The 19,073-nt window shown below is 44.2% G+C and overlaps 1 protein-coding gene across 7 annotated transcripts in view; it reads left to right on the forward strand.

The window, feature by feature from the left end:
• Window positions 1–19,073, forward strand: part of trpm4a (transient receptor potential cation channel, subfamily M, member 4a) — a 62,572-nt gene that overhangs the window by 22,247 nt on the left and 21,252 nt on the right. For all 7 annotated transcript variants that reach the window (XR_016485174.1, XR_016485175.1, XM_036937947.2 and 4 more), the window contains exons 4-15: window positions 926–1,106; window positions 6,355–6,524; window positions 7,133–7,310; window positions 12,233–12,297; window positions 12,512–12,751; window positions 13,628–13,730; window positions 13,919–14,037; window positions 14,372–14,671; window positions 16,584–16,685; window positions 17,284–17,412; window positions 18,074–18,203; window positions 18,543–18,688. Coding sequence is in view for 5 of the 7 variants with exons in the window: in XM_036937947.2 (XP_036793842.2) it covers window positions 926–1,106; window positions 6,355–6,524; window positions 7,133–7,310; window positions 12,233–12,297; window positions 12,512–12,751; window positions 13,628–13,730; window positions 13,919–14,037; window positions 14,372–14,671; window positions 16,584–16,685; window positions 17,284–17,412; window positions 18,074–18,203; window positions 18,543–18,688 (1,863 nt within the window). In the remaining 2 variants the exon portion in view is untranslated. The remainder of the gene's footprint in view (window positions 1–925; window positions 1,107–6,354; window positions 6,525–7,132; window positions 7,311–12,232; window positions 12,298–12,511; window positions 12,752–13,627; window positions 13,731–13,918; window positions 14,038–14,371; window positions 14,672–16,583; window positions 16,686–17,283; window positions 17,413–18,073; window positions 18,204–18,542; window positions 18,689–19,073) is intronic.

The following is a 19,073-nucleotide window of genomic DNA, read 5'->3' on the forward strand; positions in this document are numbered from 1 at the left end:
AGATGGTTAAAATTGATGGGAAGATGGATGGAGCCAAATACAGGACCATTCTGGAAGAAAACCTGATGGAGTCTGCAAAAGACCTGAGACTGGGACGGAGATTTGTCTTCCAACAAGACAATGATCCAAAACATAAAGCAAAATCTACAATGGAATGGTTCAAAAATAAACATATCCAGGTGTTAGAATGGCCAAGTCAAAGGTAGACCTGAATCCAATCGAGAATCTGTGGAAAGAACTGAAAACTGCTGTTCACAAATGCTCTCCATCCAACCTCACTGAGCTCGAGCTGTTTTGCAAGGAGGAATGGGAAAACATTTCAGTCTCTCGATGTGCAAAACTGATAGAGACATACCCCAAGCGACTTACAGCTGTAATCGCAGCAAAAGGTGGCGCTACAAAGTATTAACTTAAGGGGGCTGAATAATTTTGCACGCCCAATTTTTCAGTTTGAAATATCCAATAAATGTCGTTCCACTTCATGATTGTGTCCCACTTGTTGTTGATTCATCACAAAAAAATACAGTTTTATATCTTTATGTTTGAAGCCTGAAATGTGGCAAAAGGTCGCAAAGTTCAAGGGGGCCGAATACTTTCGCAAGGCACTGTAGCAGAGGTGAGGTATGAGGCTGTCGTGTTTATTCATTTCACAGCAGAACGCCTGTCTGGCATTCTATGGAACAATGGTAGAGGAGTCCATGTTCTAGCAGTGCTGCCAACCCTCACATCAGTTAGATGGAATGTTCTCACCTGTACCGACATCTCTTTGCCACTGATGAACTACACCATAGGTAGAATAACCAATTAGCAATTACTTTATGTAGCCGCACCAATTCACCACAGCTTCTTGATAATCATCCCTTTATTGCGATACTCATTGTCCCCTCCTCCACCTCATCCATTCTTCTCTCTTCCTATTGGTCAGTTCCTGCGCCTGTCGTGCGACACCACCCCTCAGATGGTATACACCCTGATGACAGCCCACTGGGGGGTACCCTCCCCCAACCTGGTGGTTTCTGTGGTGGGGGGTGAGGGGTGCGAGAAAGTCAAGACCTGGGTCAGGGAGGTGCTGAGACAGGGGCTGGTCAGGGCAGCACAGAGCACAGGTGAGACACGCATAGACACGGTACCCTGCACCTTAGAGACCGCAGTCCTGTGAACAAAGTCATTGAACACCGGTCACTTTAATGTTTACAGATTGTTTTACCCACTTTCTATGTATATACTGTATTCTAGTTATTACTCATCCTATATACAGTACCCAGTGCTATATACACTTTTTATATTGAAATACTGTCCATACTGTCTATACACACCATTATATACAGTATATACACTGAACAAAAATATAAATGCAACATACAACATTTTCAAAGATTTTACTGAGTTACAGTTCATATAAGGAAATCAGTCAATTGAAATAAATAAATTAGGCCCTAATCTACAGATTTCTCATGACTGGGAATACAGATATGCAAATGTTGGTCACAGATACCTTAAAAGAAAGGTAGGGGCGTGGATTTATAAAAATGTCAGTATCTGGTGTGACCACCATTTTTCTCACGCAGCGTGACACATCTCCTTCGCATAGAGTTGATCAGGCTGTTGTTGATTGCGTCCTGTGGAATGTTGTCTCACTCCTCTTCAATGGATATGTGAAGTTGCTAGATATTGGCAGGAACTGGAACTGGAACACACGTTGATCCATAGCATCCCAAACATGCTCAATGGGGGACATGGAATTGTGTACAGATTCTTGCGACATGGGCATGTGCATTATCATGCTGAAACATGGATCTCGTCACGGTATCTCTGTGCATTCAAATTGCCATCGATAAAATGCAAATTAATTTGTTGTCCGTAGCTTATGCCTGCCCATACCATAACCCCACCTCCACCATGGGGCATGCTGTTCACAACGTTGACATCTGCATAGTGCTCGCCCACACGACACCATCTGGCCGGTATAGTTGAACCTGGGATTCATCCGTGTAGAGCACACTTATCCTCTGTAGCAGAGGTAGCTCTGGGTCTTAATTTCCTGTGGCGGTCCTCATGAGAGCCAGTTTCATCATAGCGCTGGATGGTTTTTGCAACTACACTTGAAGAAACTTTCAAAGTTCTTGACTGACCTTTGTCTTAAAGTAATAATGAACTGTAGTTTCTCTTTGCTTACTTGAGCTGTTCTTGCCATAATATGGACTTTGTCTTTTACCAAATAGAGCTATCTTCTGTATACCTTGTCTGTATACCCTACCTTGTCACAATACAACTGATTGGCTCAAATGCATTAAGAAGGAAAGAAATTCCACAAATGAACTTTTAACAAGGCACACATGTTAATTAAAATACATTCCAGGTGTCACGATCGTCGTAAGAAGCGGACCAAAGCGCAGCGTGATGTGAATGCATCATTTTAATGGATGACGAAAACACAAAGTAAACTGAACAAAACAATAAATGAACAATGACCGTGAAGCTATATACGAAATGTGGTGACACAAACACTACACGTAGACAATCTCCCACAATGACAAAACAGGCTACCTAAATATGGTTCCCAATCAGAGACAACGACTAACACCTGCCTCTGATTGAGAACCATATCAGGCCAAACACAGAAACAGACAAACTAGACATCCAACATAGAATGCCCACTCAGATCACACCCCGACCAACCAAAACATATAAACCTATAGGGGAGGGTCTGGGTGGGCATCTGTCCGCGGTGGCGGCTCTGGCGTGGACCCCACTCCACCATAGTCTTAGTTCGCTTCTGTGGCCTCCTAGGAACGGCGACCCTCGCCACCGACCTTGGACTGGCAACCCTACTAAAGGGCCCCATGGACTGAGGGGCAGCTCGGGGCTGAGGGGCAGCTCGGGGCTGAGGGGCAGCTCGGGACTGAGGGGCAGCTCGGGACTGAGGGGCAGCTCGGGACTGGCTGACGGCTCTGGCAGCTCCTGGCTGGCTGACGGCTCTGGCAGGTCCTGGCGGCTCTGGTGGCTCTGGCAGGTCCTGGCGCCTCTGGCGGCTCATGACAGACTGGACAGCTCTGGACAGACGGGCGGCTCTGGACAGATGGGAGACTCTGGCGGCTCTGGACAGATGGGAGACTCTGGCGGCTCTGGACAGACGGGAGACTCTGGCGGCTCTGGACAGACGGGAGACTCTGGCGGCTCTGGACAGACGGGAGACTCTGGCGGCTCTGGACAGACGGGAGACTCTGGCGGCTCTGGACAGACGGGAGACTCTGGCGGCTCTGGACAGACGGGAGACTCTGGCGGCTCTGGACAGACGGGAGACTCTGGCGGCTCTGGACAGACGGGAGACTCTGGCGGCTCTGGACAGACGGGAGACTCTGGCGGCTCTGGACAGACGGGAGACTCTGGCGGCTCTGGACAGACGGGAGACTCTGGCGGCTCTGGACAGACGGGAGACTCTGGCGGCTCTGGACAGACTGGAGACTCTGGCGGCTCTGGACAGACGGGAGACTCTGGCGGCTCTGGACAGACGGGAGACTCTGGCGGCTCTGGACAGACGGGAGACTCTGGCGGCTCTGGACAGACGGGAGACTCAGGCGGCTCTGGACAGACGGGAGACTCAGGCGGCTCTGGACAGACGGGAGACTCCGGCGGCTCTGGACAGACGGGAGACTCCGGCGGCTCTGGACAGACGGGAGACTCCGGCGGCTCTGGACAGACGGGAGACTCCGGCGGCTCTGGACAGACGGGAGACTCCGGCGGCTCTGGACAGACGGGAGACTCCGGCGGCTCTGGACAGACGGGAGACTCTGGCGGCTCTGGACAGACGGGAGACTCCGGCGGCTCTGGACAGACGGGAGACTCCGGCGGCTCTGGACAGACGGGAGACTCCGGCGGCTCTGGACAGACGGGAGACTCCGGCGGCTCTGGACAGACGGGAGACTCCGGCGGTGCTGGACAGACGGGAACACCTGTAGGCAGAAGACTGAGAGACAGCCTGGTGCGGGGGGCTGCCATCGGAGGGCTGGTGCGTGGAGGTGGCACTGGATAGACCGGACCGTGCAGGCGCACTGGAGCTCTTGAGCACCGAGCCTGCCCAACCTTACCTGGTTGAATGCTCCCGGTCGCCCTGCCAGTGCGGCGAGGTGGAATAGCCCGCACTGGGCTGTGCTGGTGAACCGGGGACACCATGCATAAGGCTGGTGCCATGTACGCCGGCCCAAGGAGACGCACTGGAAATGAGATGCGTAGAGGCTTCATGGCATCTGGCTCGATGCCCACTCTAGCCCGGCTGATACGAGGAGCTGGAATGTACTGCACCGGGCTATGCGGGGACACCGTGCACTCCACAGCATAACACGGTGCCTGCCCGGTCGCTCTCGCTCTCCAGTAAGCACGGGAAGTTGGCGCAGGTCTCCTACCTGGCTTCGCCATATCCCTTCCAGCCAGGATCTCCTCCCATGTGTAGCAACCCTTGCCGTCCAAAACGTCCTCCCATGTCCAGGAGTCCTGACATCGCTGCTGCTGCTGCTGCCCTTTACCACGCCGCTTGGTCCTTGGTTGGTGGGTGATTCTGTCACGATCGTCGTAAGAAGAGGACCAAAGCGCAGCGTGGTGTGAATGCATCATTTTAATGGATGATGAAAACACAAAGTAAACTGAACAAAACAGTAAATGAACAACGACCGTGAGGCTATATACGAAATGTGCTGACACAAACACTACACGTAGACAATCTCCCACAATGACAAAACAGGCTACCTAAATATGGTTCCCAATTAGAGACAACGACTAACACCTGACCAACCAAAACATATAAACATACAAAGCAAACTATGGTCAGGGCATGACACCAGGGGATTACCTCATTAAGTTGGTTGCGAGAATGCCAAGAGGGTGCAAAGCTGTCATCAAGGCAAAGGGTGGCTATTTGAAGAATCTCAAATATAAAATATATTTTGATTTGCTTGACACTTTTTTAGTTACTGCATGTTTCCATATGTGTTATTTCATAGCTTTGATGTCTTCAATATTATTCTACAAGGTAGATAATAGTAAAAAATAAGAAAAACCCTGGAATGAGTAGGTGTGTCCAAACTTTTGACTGGTGCGGTATATAAAAAATGACAAAATAACCGAAGAGGATGGTCCTCCCCTTCCTCCTCTATATATATATATTCCCGGACTCTGACATTGCTTGCTTTGATACTGCATTACCATTTGGATTATGAGTGTATTGTTTTGTATTGCTAGGTATTACTGCACTGAAACACAAGCATTTCGCTGCACTTGCGATAACATCTGCAAATCTGTATACATGACAAATAAACTGATTGATTTGAGACACACACACCCAGGTGTCCTGGGTTTGAGGTTGATCAGTTCGGAATAGGGCACCGGTGAGAATAACGCCCACTCCGTTGAATCTATTTGTTTAATATATCATGAATTCATATATGTTATCCCATTAAGATGAACCACGGAACTGATGATTTTCTGGCAGAAATACTGTACCTAGCCCCAAGATTCACTGAGGACAAACAGCATGGTTGTTTTATAGATATCTATATACGATTCTATGACATCAATACATGAGGTATTTACTTTCATAACGTATTATAGGGACAGAGCGGATCAGGTGGAATTAAAAGTATGTCCGTTCTACCAAATAGAGTTGCATTGCTGTTGTAATTTACCCTCCTTCTCTTCCTCCTCCTTCCTTCTCATTCTCTTCCTCCTCTGGCTGTATGGGTTAAAAGTTTACAGCACACATGACCATCTAGGCCAGACAGTTGTTGATTAAAGCAAGGAAAGACAATAAGCAGGTTGTCCATAGCGCATACAATTAGCAGACACAGCAATGGTAAGAGGCCAACCAGTAGAACAGGATATATTTTGAGTAATTGTAAATAAGTGCATGTAGTTCAGCATTCAAATGAAGTATTTTAAACAAATCCTTCCTGGGCCTCATTCCCCAAAAATATAATTTATTTGATGTCATCTTTCACTGCCAATTACATGTTTTCACAGTGCCCTTGACTCATAACCAACAAGCTTATGTCCCTTATCTGTCTATTGTCCATTGCCCATCCTGGTTGCTCAGTCGGTAAGAGTGTGGTGTTTGCTATTCCAAGGTTGTGGGGGTTCAATTCCTGCAGGGGTCACAGTTATGCAATCACTGTACTACAAGTCGCTTTGAATAATGACATCTGCTAAGTGGCATATTATAATTGTGTCATAAACATTTCTCTCATGCTCTGTCTCACGCCCTCACTTCCCTTTCTTCCCATATCTCTCGCTCCCTCTTTTTTTATTTTTCTCACTCACTCACTCCCTCTCTTCCTTCTCCTCTACCTCCCCCCTCTCTCCCAGGGGCGTGGATAGTGACAGGGGGGCTGAGGGAGGGGGTGAGTCATTGTGTTGGGGAAGCAGTGAGGGATCATGCGGCGGCGGCCTCCTCCCTGTCCCAGAAGAAAGTCATCGCTGTGGGCGTGGCCCCCTGGGGGTTGGTGCACAACAGACAGCAGCTCATCAACGCACAGGTACATTTACGCACACGCGCACACACACACACATACACACACACACACACACACAATGTTCAATGTATACAGTATTAAGCATGCACGTGACACAGACATAGAAACACACACACACTGGAATGCATAGGAACACGCTACTGTACACTGGCACTATATACAATTATAGAATTTTGTTCACTTTCATCTCTCCCCTCTTTGCTTCTCACTCACTTTCCTAATTTATTTATGTCCCCTTCCTTCTCCTTTTTATCCCTTCTCTCTTTCACTCTATTTCTTTCTCTCTTTCAATAAGATGTCCTTTTAGGTTGAGAAATCCAAAACCACAGGAAATCAAATTAATAACAACGAAGTATTTTTATTACATGGGATGGGAATCACAATGTCTTCTTCTCTCTCTCTCTTACTACGTCTCTCTCCCTGTTTCTCTCCCTCTCTCTCTCTACCCTCCTTTCTCTACCCTGATCTCTCTCCCCTCTTCCTTTACCCCTTCTCTCCTCCTCTGATCCCATTCTCTACCCATAATTTCTCTCGCCCACCCCCCTCTCTCTCACACATTCTCTAACCCTCCCCCCACACAATCTCTATTTCTCTACGCCTCTCCTCCTCAGGGTAGTTTTCCAGCACGATATTATGTCCAGAACACATCCCGTGACTCGTGCTGCTTGGATAATAACTACCAGGCCTTCCTGCTGGTGGATGATGGGAGTGTAGGCCGGCGGGGAGGGGAGATGGTCTTCAGGGCCAAGATGGAGGACTACATCTCCCACCAACGCACAGGCATCTGGGGTGAGACACAGCCCAGCTAGCACATAACGTTCTGAGAACCATCTGTTTCTAAGAGCTTGGTGAGAGTGTAGTTGTTCTATGGTAATTTTGCATTCAACCTTCCTACAACTTTCTGGGAATAATGCAGGATAGTTGCTTGGCATTGGAACATTCTCAGCACATTTAAGGAACTTGACAAATAAACGTTATTTTCATTCAAATTCATTTGAATTGCTTCATTCATTGCTTCTAAAAGCTCAAACATGATTACATTTAATTTAAATTCTAGGAACGTTCTCCAACTGGTTTGACATTGTGAAAGTTCTTGAATAGTTCAAAGAATGTTAAGAAACAATGTTCTTCTGTGGAAATTTCAGTACTTCAGCATAACGTTTCCTACAGGTTTTCTCATGGTTTGGATTAAGACATGTTCTCAAATTGTTCCGATAACGTTAAGAAAAAAGGTTTTCTGTGGAAATTGCAGAACTTCCACAGAACATTCCACACAAGTTCCTATGTGGTTAGATTTAATGTCATATTTTTACTATATTCTGGGAACGTTTGAAAAAATTGTGTAACTGAAACAATGTTTTCAGAACTTTCAGAGAATGTAAGGTTCTTGGCAATATTCTGGGAATGTATATATTTTATTATTGTACACATTAACATCAATAACCTCTAAATTCCGTTCTCAGAACATGAAGAAAACGTTTCATAAAAACCACAACACTTTTGCAACTTTCAGAGAACGTTCTAATAATGTTATTTAAAAACATATACATTCTATTCTCAGCGTCAACAATACTCTCTATATCCTCTATCTTGTTAAATGTGTTCAGGTGTGTTGTTAGCAACACCTGATCTTAATGAGTGTTTGTTTCCTTTGAAATGGGGTCTGTTTGAACAGACTAAAATGACCAGCTTTGTATGCGTACAAAAACATAGCATGCTAGCTCCATCCTAGTGCCGCAGTGGTCTAATTCCATGACTAGAAAACAAAATATCACAGGTTTGAATTTCACTGATGCTCTATCACAATTAAAAAAAAATGTGTTTGAACGATAATACCTACGGAAATTAATTTCCATGTTTCTTATCTGTGCTTGGAGTTCAAAAAAATCTATCAGTCTTATTGAAACATTCAGTCATAATTTTAAGGAAGTTGTTCAAAAACCTACATATAACCTAGAATTTCCATTCTCAGAGCGTTAATAAAACCTCCCAAGAAAATGTTCTCAGAACCTCCCTACAACCTAAAAATAAACTTTCACAGAACAGGCTAAATTGTCACTTCTGTTCTCGGAATGTTTAAAAAATGTTTTGGCGGTCAGATACCTATGGCTTCGTTCCCCCAACCAATGTGAAACCAAAAACATACGTTCCCACAACTTCCAAGGAACCAAATGTGATAGCTGTGTGTACAATAATAAATCACTCTGTGTGCAATAATATTGTTTAACCTGATTTTTGAATGACTACCTCATCTCTGTACCCCACACATACTGTAAGGTCCCTGTCGAGCAGTGGATTTCAAACACAGATTCAACTACATAGACCAGGGAGGTTTGGAATGCCTCACAAAGAAGTGCTATTGGTAGATGGGGGGAAAAAAATAAAAAGCAGACATTAAATATCCAGTCACTAGATACAGGTGTCCTTCCTAACTTAAATTGCTGGAAAGGAAGGAAACCGCTCAGGGATTTCACCATGAGGCCAATGGTGACTTTAAAAGAGTTACAGAGTTTATTAATGACTGTGATAGGAGAAAACAGGATAGATCAACAACATTCTAGTTACTCCACAATACTAACCTAATTGACAGAGTGAAAAGGAAGCCTGTACAGATACAAATGTTCCTAAACACCTATTCTGTTTGCAACAGGGCACTAAAGTAATACTGCAAAAAATGTGGCTGTTTGGGGCAAATCCAATACAACACATCATGTTCAAGCATAGTGGTATGGGTATTCTTGTAATCATTAAGGACTGGGGAGTTTTTCAGGATAAAAACATTATGAAATACAGCTAATTACAGGCAACATTATGGTGGACAACCTGGCTCAGTCGTCTTTCTACCAGACACTTGGAGATGAATTCACCTTTCAGCAGGACAATAAACTAAAACACAAGGACAAGGCTTACCAAGAATACAATGAATGTTCCTGAGGGGCCGATTTACAGTTTTGACTTAAATCTACCTGAAAATGGTTATCTAGCAATGATCAACAACCAATTTGACAGACCTTGAAGAACTTCGAAAAGAATAATGGACAAATGTTGCACAATCCTGGTGTGGAAAGCTCTTAGAGACTTACCCAGAAAGAATCACAGCTGTAATCGCTACTCACAGCTGTAAGGTGCTTCTACAAAGCATTGACTCAGGGGAGTGAATACTTATGTAAATGAGATACTGTATGCCAAGTATGCTTGATAAATAGGGGAAATCAGCACACAAGCAATAATGGCATTATAATGAATATACATGTCAAACTGACAGCAGTCAAAAATAATAAATTATCAGTTGGAGCAAGCCCATGTCACATAAACAACGAAAGCTGGTGATTGCGTTGCTGATTTGTTTTTTTACTTGAGATGTAGGGCCGGCTCTCTCACTGGTGACATTTTGTGCTGATAATCGGTCTGTAGCATTGTCACCAGCCTGTTCTATCCAAACAGTGTTTTCCTTTCATTTGGTGGTGGTGCAAGCACCTGCTCAGTGCCCACCATTCTGTCATTATTTTGCGGTTAGGCCTCGAAGCTGTAGGTTCAAGCTGAGGCTCAGAATCAGAAGAATAGTCATCAGAGATGTCATCATGATTCATTTCTTCCCCACCATCTTGAGTCATTTTCATTCAGATTTTGTAGCAACGCTAACGCAGCATGTGCATCCGTTCATCTTGGTCTTCTTACCATTGCAAATTATGCACGTTCTCACTTGTGTACTCCAAGTAGGCCAGAGGAGACTATAAAACTGTTTGGATTCGGTGGATATGTAGTGGGTAGGCTACATATCATTTTGAGATTATAATAGAATGAATCAATACAATAGAATGGCCCTACCCTACATAATAATGTGTCTTTTGTTTCCCCTCGCTCATCAATTCAATTCAATTTGCTTTATTGGCATGACGTAACAATGTGCATATTGCCAAAGCTTACTTTGGATACTTACAATATGAAAATAATAAGAATCAAAGTTGTCGACGGGACATCAGTAACAACAGTAACCAAGGGTCAAAATAACCATACATTGAACAAAAGCAATAAGCATACAGTAGAGGACATGTGCAGGTTGATTGGTCTGTCAGACACTGTCCCTCATTTTATGGCAGGCAGCAACTCACCCATTCTCTCCCTTTCTCCCCATCATGCTTTACATTGATTTAATCTGTTGTTAAAAGTGTGAAATTAGTTTCGGTATAGTTTAGGTTCAGTTTCGAGGCAATTACCAAGGTGATTATCAACAAGGTACGGCACCTTCAACTATCAATATTTGAATATTTTATTTTGATGGGCAAGGAGTCCCGCCCATAACGCCAGCCCTGCTTTGCTAGCGTTTGGTTAATACGACTAGTTTAATATAATTCAGTGACGCTTGTGTAACTATTTTGTATCGCTAATATTTGGTGGGTTATTTATATATTTCAGTAAGAAAGACTAACATTAACAATGTATAACAATTAACCCAAAGTTGAACTCATCTGGTGAGCAAACCATGGAAGTTTTTAATGTTGACCTAAACACTATAAATACTTGGCAATATTCTCTTTTATTTTGTCATTGAGATCCGTTGGGACACATATTAAAATTAGATCGACACAGATGATTGGCATGGTCTCCCTACTCTCTAAAAGGCGCAAGGATGACTTCTCGTGAAGTGTTCAATTGTGTTTTTATTTTTTTGTAAGGAACTAACTTGTAAAAATACATAGTCTTATATTGGTTCGAATCCAGGCTGCATCACATCCGGCCGTGATTGGGAGTCCCATAGCGCGGTGCACAATTGGCTCAGCGTCGTCCGGGTTTGGCCGGGGTAGGCCGTCATTGTAAATAAGAATTTGTTCTTAAACGGACTTGCCTAGTTAAATGAAGGTTAAAAAATATATATATATATATATATATTCTTCTATGAGTAGTAAATCATGAAATATTCACACATTGACATTCATATGATGGACATTCACAATGAGATCAATAACATTCACATTCTGATCACGTTTACATGCAGACTAGTAATTAGATATTAAACTGAGTATGGCATTAGTCCTGTAAACTCCTTACTCTGCTCATCTAATTCCGCGCACGGTCATAATCAAAGTAAGCATAAACTGATACGTCTGGTCCTCTGAGCAATCTTTAGAATTATTGGGGATATGGAAACGCCTCACTCAGAGTCATAGCGGTGTATTTGATCTGTGCATGCTAGCCACGAGCAGCTCAAATTGATTTATTTTGCGCGAGTGAAGGGAGTTCGGAAATATTGAAAGTATGCATCTTAGAAATAGTTTTTACATACAAACTTTATATGTTCGAACTCAGAATCAAATATGCTTCACAAAAATAACATGGTTGCTGTGATAGAACGTTTATTTTGAATGCAGATGTTTTGCATTTTTTCAAAGTCCCGTCAGGTTGCCTGATTTCAGATGTGTCCGAGTAAACAGGATAATAGGGGAAATCGTTCTTCTTGCAAGGCACGTAAACGTCAACTCAAACTATTATTAATCTGACTATTCACAATAATCATATTATTGTGTGTATGTAACCTTACTGAAGACTTGCAAAAGAAATACATATTCTTATAAATATTCTCATAAGTAGTAAATCATGAAACATTGATGGACATTGACTATGACATCTGATCAATGATTCATGACTTAAAAACTTGATTTTATGGACTTCTCCCATTTGTCCTACACCCCTTCCCTGTACCTGTTTTCCAGGCAGTGGCAGTATAGATGTCCCTGTATTGTGTATGCTCATCTCAGGGGACGCTGCCATGCTGGAGGTAAGCTATGGCAACATCACTATCATCACTATGACTTGCTTTACTTTTCATGACATTACTAGGCCTATAGTACATTACTGTGCATGACCAGAACATTCTCGTTAACCCCTCTTTCTCTCTCTCCTTCCGTTTTTAATTTCCCTTTCCCTCTTATCTCTCCTTCTTTCACTTTCTCTCACTCTCTTGTGCTTTTCGCCCTCCCTCTCTCCCTCAGAGGGTGGATCTCTCTCTGAAGAAGGCTACTCCCTGGCTGGTGTTGAATGGTTCTGGTCCAGCGGCGGACCTTATCTGTGAGCTGCTGGATGCACTGTCAGCCGGGCCCATGAGCCCCCCCTCTCCCCAGTCAGAGGCTGAGGGGAGCAAGAGCCCCAGTGCAGAACTGCGTGACAGGGCCCGTGAGAGGGTCCGGAGGCACTTTACTGCCGAGGCAGACCTGGAGAAGCTGGTGGACAGGGTGAGTGGGGGCAGGGTGGGCTGGGATGTGTGTGTGTGTGTGGACGGGTGTGTGTGGGGGGAGGTGTGTGTGTGTGTGTCAGGGAGATCCTTCAAGATTGACTTCGAAATTGGAGGTATAGCTATGCACTGAGGACGTCAGGAAATCCCTTCAAAACCGTCCAGTAGGGGCAACAGTGAGCACTATTACCATCAAGTAGTCTTGAGGTTTTTTTTAGGGCATTGTGGCCGGGGATAGCAGATGTGCATAATCCTGGGATAGTAGATGGAAATATTCCCATGACTGTGGATCAGAAGGTTGTGTGTTTGATCCCAGTGGTGGGCACTGTTTCTGTTTTAACCCAATCCCAAACCTTAACCCTTACCATTTCCATTTGGAATGAGTGTCTAAACTTAACCATTAACTTAGAAATTGTACTTCTGGAGAAATGGAATGATACGGAGCAGTAGGAGCAAACCAGGGTGTCAAAAACACTTGGATAAATGTTTAATTCTGCAGTGCGACTGTGAGAGCTTGCTGGTTTGTGGATGGGTGTGTTTGTGTGTGTGTCTGGCCGATGTGAAATGGCCAGCTAGTTAGCGATGCGCTAGTAGTGTTCAATTGGTGATGTCACCCGCTCTGAGGCATAGAAGTAGTTGTTTCCGTTGACTTTTTGTGGAGCGATAAGTAACGTTGCTTCTTGGGTGGCAATTGGTGATGAGTTCAGAGGGTCCTGGGTTCAAGCCTGGTTTGGATAAGGAGAGGGACGGAAGTACTGCTACGTGTGTGTGTGTCTGTGAGAGAGAAAGCAAGTTTATGTAAGTGAGCACATAACCTTACTCCTTTTCTTTCTTCTTTACCCTTCTCTCTCTATACCTCCCTCCTCTCTCTCACCAGGCTCTGAGTATCTACCAGAACAGAGATCTGATCACAGTGTTCCACGGGGAGCAGGAGAGTTCTGATGATTTTGACACAGTGCTACTGAAGGCTCTCGTCAGAGGTAGAAGTGTGTGTGTGTGTGTGTATGCGCGTGCGTGCATGCATGCATTCTTCCGTCTGCATATCTATTTGTGTCTGTGCGCGTGTGTGTATGGTGTGTGTGTGTGTGTGCGTTTGCTATCTGTTGACAGATATGTTAAACATGATCCTGGTCAAACTACTCATTCATTCTATGTATTTGTCTCTCAGCCAGTAAACGTGTGTCCAGCGATGCCAGTGAGTACACAGAGGAGCTGAAGCTAGCAGTAGCCTGGAACAGGGTGGACATCGCTAAGAGTGAACTCTTCAACGGAGGCATCCAATGGAAGGTGAACTGCTCCTCACTATCACCATTGTTAAACAGCATTTTTAAAAAAAAATGTTATGTTATTTAGTTGACAGGGCATTTATCAGACTGTATGTTTTCAATATATCTGTATCGGATAATAGGAAAATAAGGAACAATACAGAGAAGATAGGCTTGTTGGAAATCAGAACAATTTAGAAAATGTTCAATTTGTGGAGCGTTTCTTATTTTTATCACTCGGTACGATAGTATTGTTTTAATTTTGACAGACAGACGGATAGAGAGAAAGACAGAGACACAATTTTATTTTAGATAGATCGACAAATGGATATGTTTTGAAAAACATCCTCCCGCAGTACGAGGACCTAGAGGATTCCATGACGGACGCGCTGATCAACGACAAGCCCCAGTTCGTGCGTCTCTTCACCGAGAATGGCCTCAACATCCTGGACTACCTGACATACCGGCGTCTGGAGGGCCTGTACCGCTCGCTTTCCGACAGCTCTCTGGCCTACACGCTGCTCCAGCGCCGCCTCACAGAGAGGCAGGGCTTGGCCGGGTCTCTTCCCACCGTCCCCTGCTCTCTGGACAGGGCCTCGCTCCTCAAGAGCCCCATATCAGAACCCTCGTCGGCCAAAGAGCTCAGCTTGTATGAGGTGAGGAGGGGTTGCACTTTATTTTATCGTAGTGGCTGCAGGTGTGACTTTTACCAGACCTTTTCGTCTCCAGACTAAAGAAGCTTCTGCGCATGTGTCGATAACATTCTGCGCAAAGTGTTTATTCTCTACTTTACGCACAGTCTCTGCTCTACTCATAGAGAACAGGCTACTCTGGCAAATGCTGCTTGTTTAATAAAGTTAGATCATAGCTGAATTAAAGTCTGAAAGATTCCATAATGATAGTATTCTACGCAACAGAACTGAATACAATGGTATTACGTTACTGTAAGACAAAAACACCACAGCATTTTCTCTCATGTGGCCAAGACTAAACAGCGTGCACCACTAGGCAAAGTACACAGGTAGGCGATGCTACTGTACATATTCCCATGAAACTGATTGAGATTAAATTATTTGGGACGCCTAAAACTTGAAAAATTATCATTCATGATTGGCAGTGAGAAATGTGAAGGGAAGGAGACCACAAAATGTGTGGGTAAAGTAGAGGTCAAGAAACACATGTGCAGAACGTGATCCACACATGCACAGAAACTTCCTAATCTTTAGTAGGGAGAAAAAGAGGTCAGTCGGATATACCTCCACAGCCTTTTTTTAAAAGTACTAATGTGATTAGGTATTTGTGGAGAAATTAAATGGTAAATTGATAAAATAGGGAGGGGGAAAGGGGATGTATGGGGTCACTCACTGTGTGGAGTTGAGGAGCATTTGATCAAATGTTTTTCTTTTTTTGAAAATCTGCTTCAACACATGAAAAAATACTATAGTATACTATTGTCATGTTCTGACCTTAGTTCCTTTGTTTTGTCTTTGTTTTAGTATGGTCAGGGTGTTGAGTTGGGGTGGGCAGTCTATGTTCCTTTTTCTATAATTTGGGATTTCTGTGTTTGGCCTGGTATGGTTCTCAATCAGAGGCAGCTGTCTATCGTTGTCCCTGATTGAGAACCATATTTAGGTAGCCTGGTTTCACTTTTGAGTGGTGGGTGATTTGTTTCCTGTTGTAATGTTTGTTTCACAGTTCAGGACTGTTTCGGTTTTCGTTTGTATCATTCAGTTTGTTATTTTGTATTCTTTAGTGTTCAGTTTAATAAACTAAAATTGACACTTACCACGCTGCACATTGGTCTGACCTCTCCTACTCCTCCTCAGAGGAGGAAGAAGAAGACCGTTACAACTGTGGTATAAATACTATAGTATTCACTGTAGTGTCTGGTTTTGCTTTGTCATTATGGGGTATTGTGTGTAGATTGATGAGAAAAAAAACATGTAATACATTTTAGAATAAGGCTGTAACGGAACAAAATGTGGAAAAAGGGAAGGGACCTGAATAGTTTCCGAATACACTGTACTATAGTAATTCATGTAGTGCTTTTTGCTGATTGTAGTATATACTGTAGTGTTTTAGTTTTATTAACTTTGACATAGAAGTGGAGACTTTCTCCTTGAGGAAACCTAGTGGAGAAATACTAAAAGAGCAAATTTTCCATAATCTGAACAGATAGTTCAGCGCTTCTGCTATTTTCTATAACCTGTAGGGAACACAATATATTGTCTATACTTGGCATTTGGTTTCTCACTTATGGTTGGCACAAATTGGGATATGGTGGAGGGGAATAGGCAGGGTATATGCTAATTAAATACGGTAATATTTACTATAGTTAGAAAAGTGTAGTGATTTACAGACTGTAGGGATTTTGCAGACATTACTGTTGTAAATATTCTACAGTATGCTACAGTGAACTACACATGATCGAGGGTTACTACCGTGTGTAGTATAGTATACTACAGTATACTACATCATTCTATAGTAAGTATTGTAGTATTCTATAGTATTTTCTCATGTGGGTAGTCATTTCAGTTCTATGTGACTTACTCTCGCCTCTCCCTTCAGATGTCAAGGCTTCTATGGGACATCCTGGGAGATGTGTGTGAGCCCTTCTACTACAGCCCTCTGAAGTTGGACCAAAGCACCAGCACCAGGAGAGCACTGAAGGTAGTGGTTGCATTCCAAATGACACTTTCTCCCCTATATATAAGTAGTGCACTACTTTTGACCAGGGCCCTGGTCAGAAGAAGGGAAAGGGGATACCTAGTCAGTTGCACAACTGAATGCATTCAACTAAAATGTGTCTTGCGCATTTAACCCAACCCCTCTAAATCAGAGAGCTGTGTGGGGCTGCAGTTGTTGTTGGGGGTTAACTGCCTTGCTCATCAGCAGATTTTTCCACTTTGCTGGCTCAGGGATTCGAACCATTCGGTTCCTTTCGGTTATTGGCCCAACGCTCTTAACTACTAGGGTACCTGCCCAGTAGTGAACTATATAGGGGAGGCAGCTAGTGTTTGTAGTAGTGTCCCCTCACACCACTGTTCTACATAGACATGAATTACAAATGCCTTTGTTCTCAATGATACGGTACAGTGATGCAGTGATAGTGTAGACTCCACCAATATAGTTAAAATAATCAATGCTACTATGGTGATACCACTGCATTACTGGCCATAGAATGTAACTGTGACTACTTCACTCCCTCCCTCTCCTTCACCCCGTCCCCCTCTTTATATCCCTATTCCCCCTCTATCCTCCCTCTCAGCACATGAAAAAGTTGTTGCTGGAGGAGTGTACATACAAGGAGCAACGCTGTCTCTCTCCCTGGGCCTCTCTGTTCATCTGGGCCGTGCTGCAGAACCGCAGTGAGATGGCCGTCTACTTCTGGGAGATGGTATTTATTAAATAACAATTTAATTTAACCTCCGTTAAGAACAAATTCTTATTTACAATGACGGCCTACCCCGGCCAAACCCTAACCCAGACGACGCCGGGCCAATTGTGCACCGCCCTATGGGACTCCCAATCACGGCCGGTTGTGATACAGCCTGGAATCGAACCAGGGTCTGTGGTGACGCCTCTAGCACTGAGATGCAGTGCCTTAGGCCACTCTGGAGTGGTCTGACCAGGTGAGTCAGTTAAGAATATATGGGACCAGGCAGTTGTAATGACAGTGTTAAACAATGTGCGCACTCAACAATCTAATCTACAGAAAATGACATGGACTCCAAAGGCCATTCATTAAAGGTAGACTCAGTGAAATGACGTTGCCATGAGCAGCACCGCAGATATTCTGATGAGCATGATGCAAAACCTCTCACACAGTCACACAGAGTATCTGTGCATGTGCAGGGGTTCGCTTCATGCTGCTACAACGTGGTAGCTACCAGACCCAAACAGTGGAGTGGTTTAGCCTCGCGCTTCTTAGTTGTTGTGGAAATTGACCCACTACTGCTATTTACTTTGTGCATCTGCATCATCTTGCTGAGTCTATCTTTAATTTACCAATGTACAATGCTTCTCTTTCTCTCTCTCTCTTCCCCACTCCCCTCCAGGCAGGGGAGTCTGTCCTCAGTGCTCTGGCTGGCTGTAAGATTCTGAGGGAGCTGTCTAAGCTGGAGAGTGAGACGGAGACCAAGCTCTCTATGAAGGAGCTGTCCCAGAAGTTTGAGAACTTGGCCCTTGGTGGGTTAGCCTTATCCTGGCTGTGTGTTTGTACTGTGAGGATGTCATTGTAGTGGTTATCAACTCTGTTATGCATACATGTGAGCAGCTTGTATTTTCTGAGTGAAGGTTACCCCATAATGCTTTGTAGCAGTTCCGCATCAGACCGCAAGGGACCACCGGTTCTGAAAGTCTGCTGGGTGGCATCCCAGTCTGAGACCATTTGCAATATGAGATGAGGACTGAAGCAAACCTATCCAGACTTCTAATGGGAAACTTAATTTGACAACCTGTGACCCATTTCCTCACTCTCTAGAAGTCTTCAATGAGTGAGTGTTAACCCTTTAATCATCTCTCTAGACGTGTTCAGTGAGTGCTACCAGAGCAGTGAAAGACGCTCCTTCACCCTCCTTATAAGGAAGTCTCCTGTGTGGGGCGGAGCTACCTGTCTGCAGATGGCCACTGCAGCTGACGCCCGCCTCTTCTTCAGCCATGACGGCGTGCAGGTCCGTACTAAACCCAGGGGTCAGGGGTCAAGGTGTGTGTGTAGCTGAATCCCCTTCCCCTCGGCCCTCCGTCTTCCATTTGCGCATTCACACACGTCTCCTCCATATGCATACAGCAAATTCTCCAGTAAAAATGGCTTGGTTGTTGCATTCATTCATTTTCAGTTCTATGAACTTCACCAAGTAAGATCCTACTCGAATATGTTATCATAACATAGGCCTTATTTTGAGGGCCTAGTTTTACACTAATATAGGGGCCTGAAACTCATACACATCACTTTGAACCAAAATCATCACTCCTGTGTTCCAATGGCATGTTGTGTTAGCTAATCCAAGTTTATAATTTTAAAAGGCTAATTGATCATTAGAAAACCCTTTTGCAATT

The sequence above is a fragment of the Oncorhynchus mykiss genome, chromosome 12 (assembly GCF_057628025.1).
Source record: "Oncorhynchus mykiss isolate SJ-2025 chromosome 12, ASM5762802v1, whole genome shotgun sequence".
NCBI classification, from domain to species: Eukaryota; Metazoa; Chordata; class Actinopteri; order Salmoniformes; family Salmonidae; genus Oncorhynchus; species Oncorhynchus mykiss.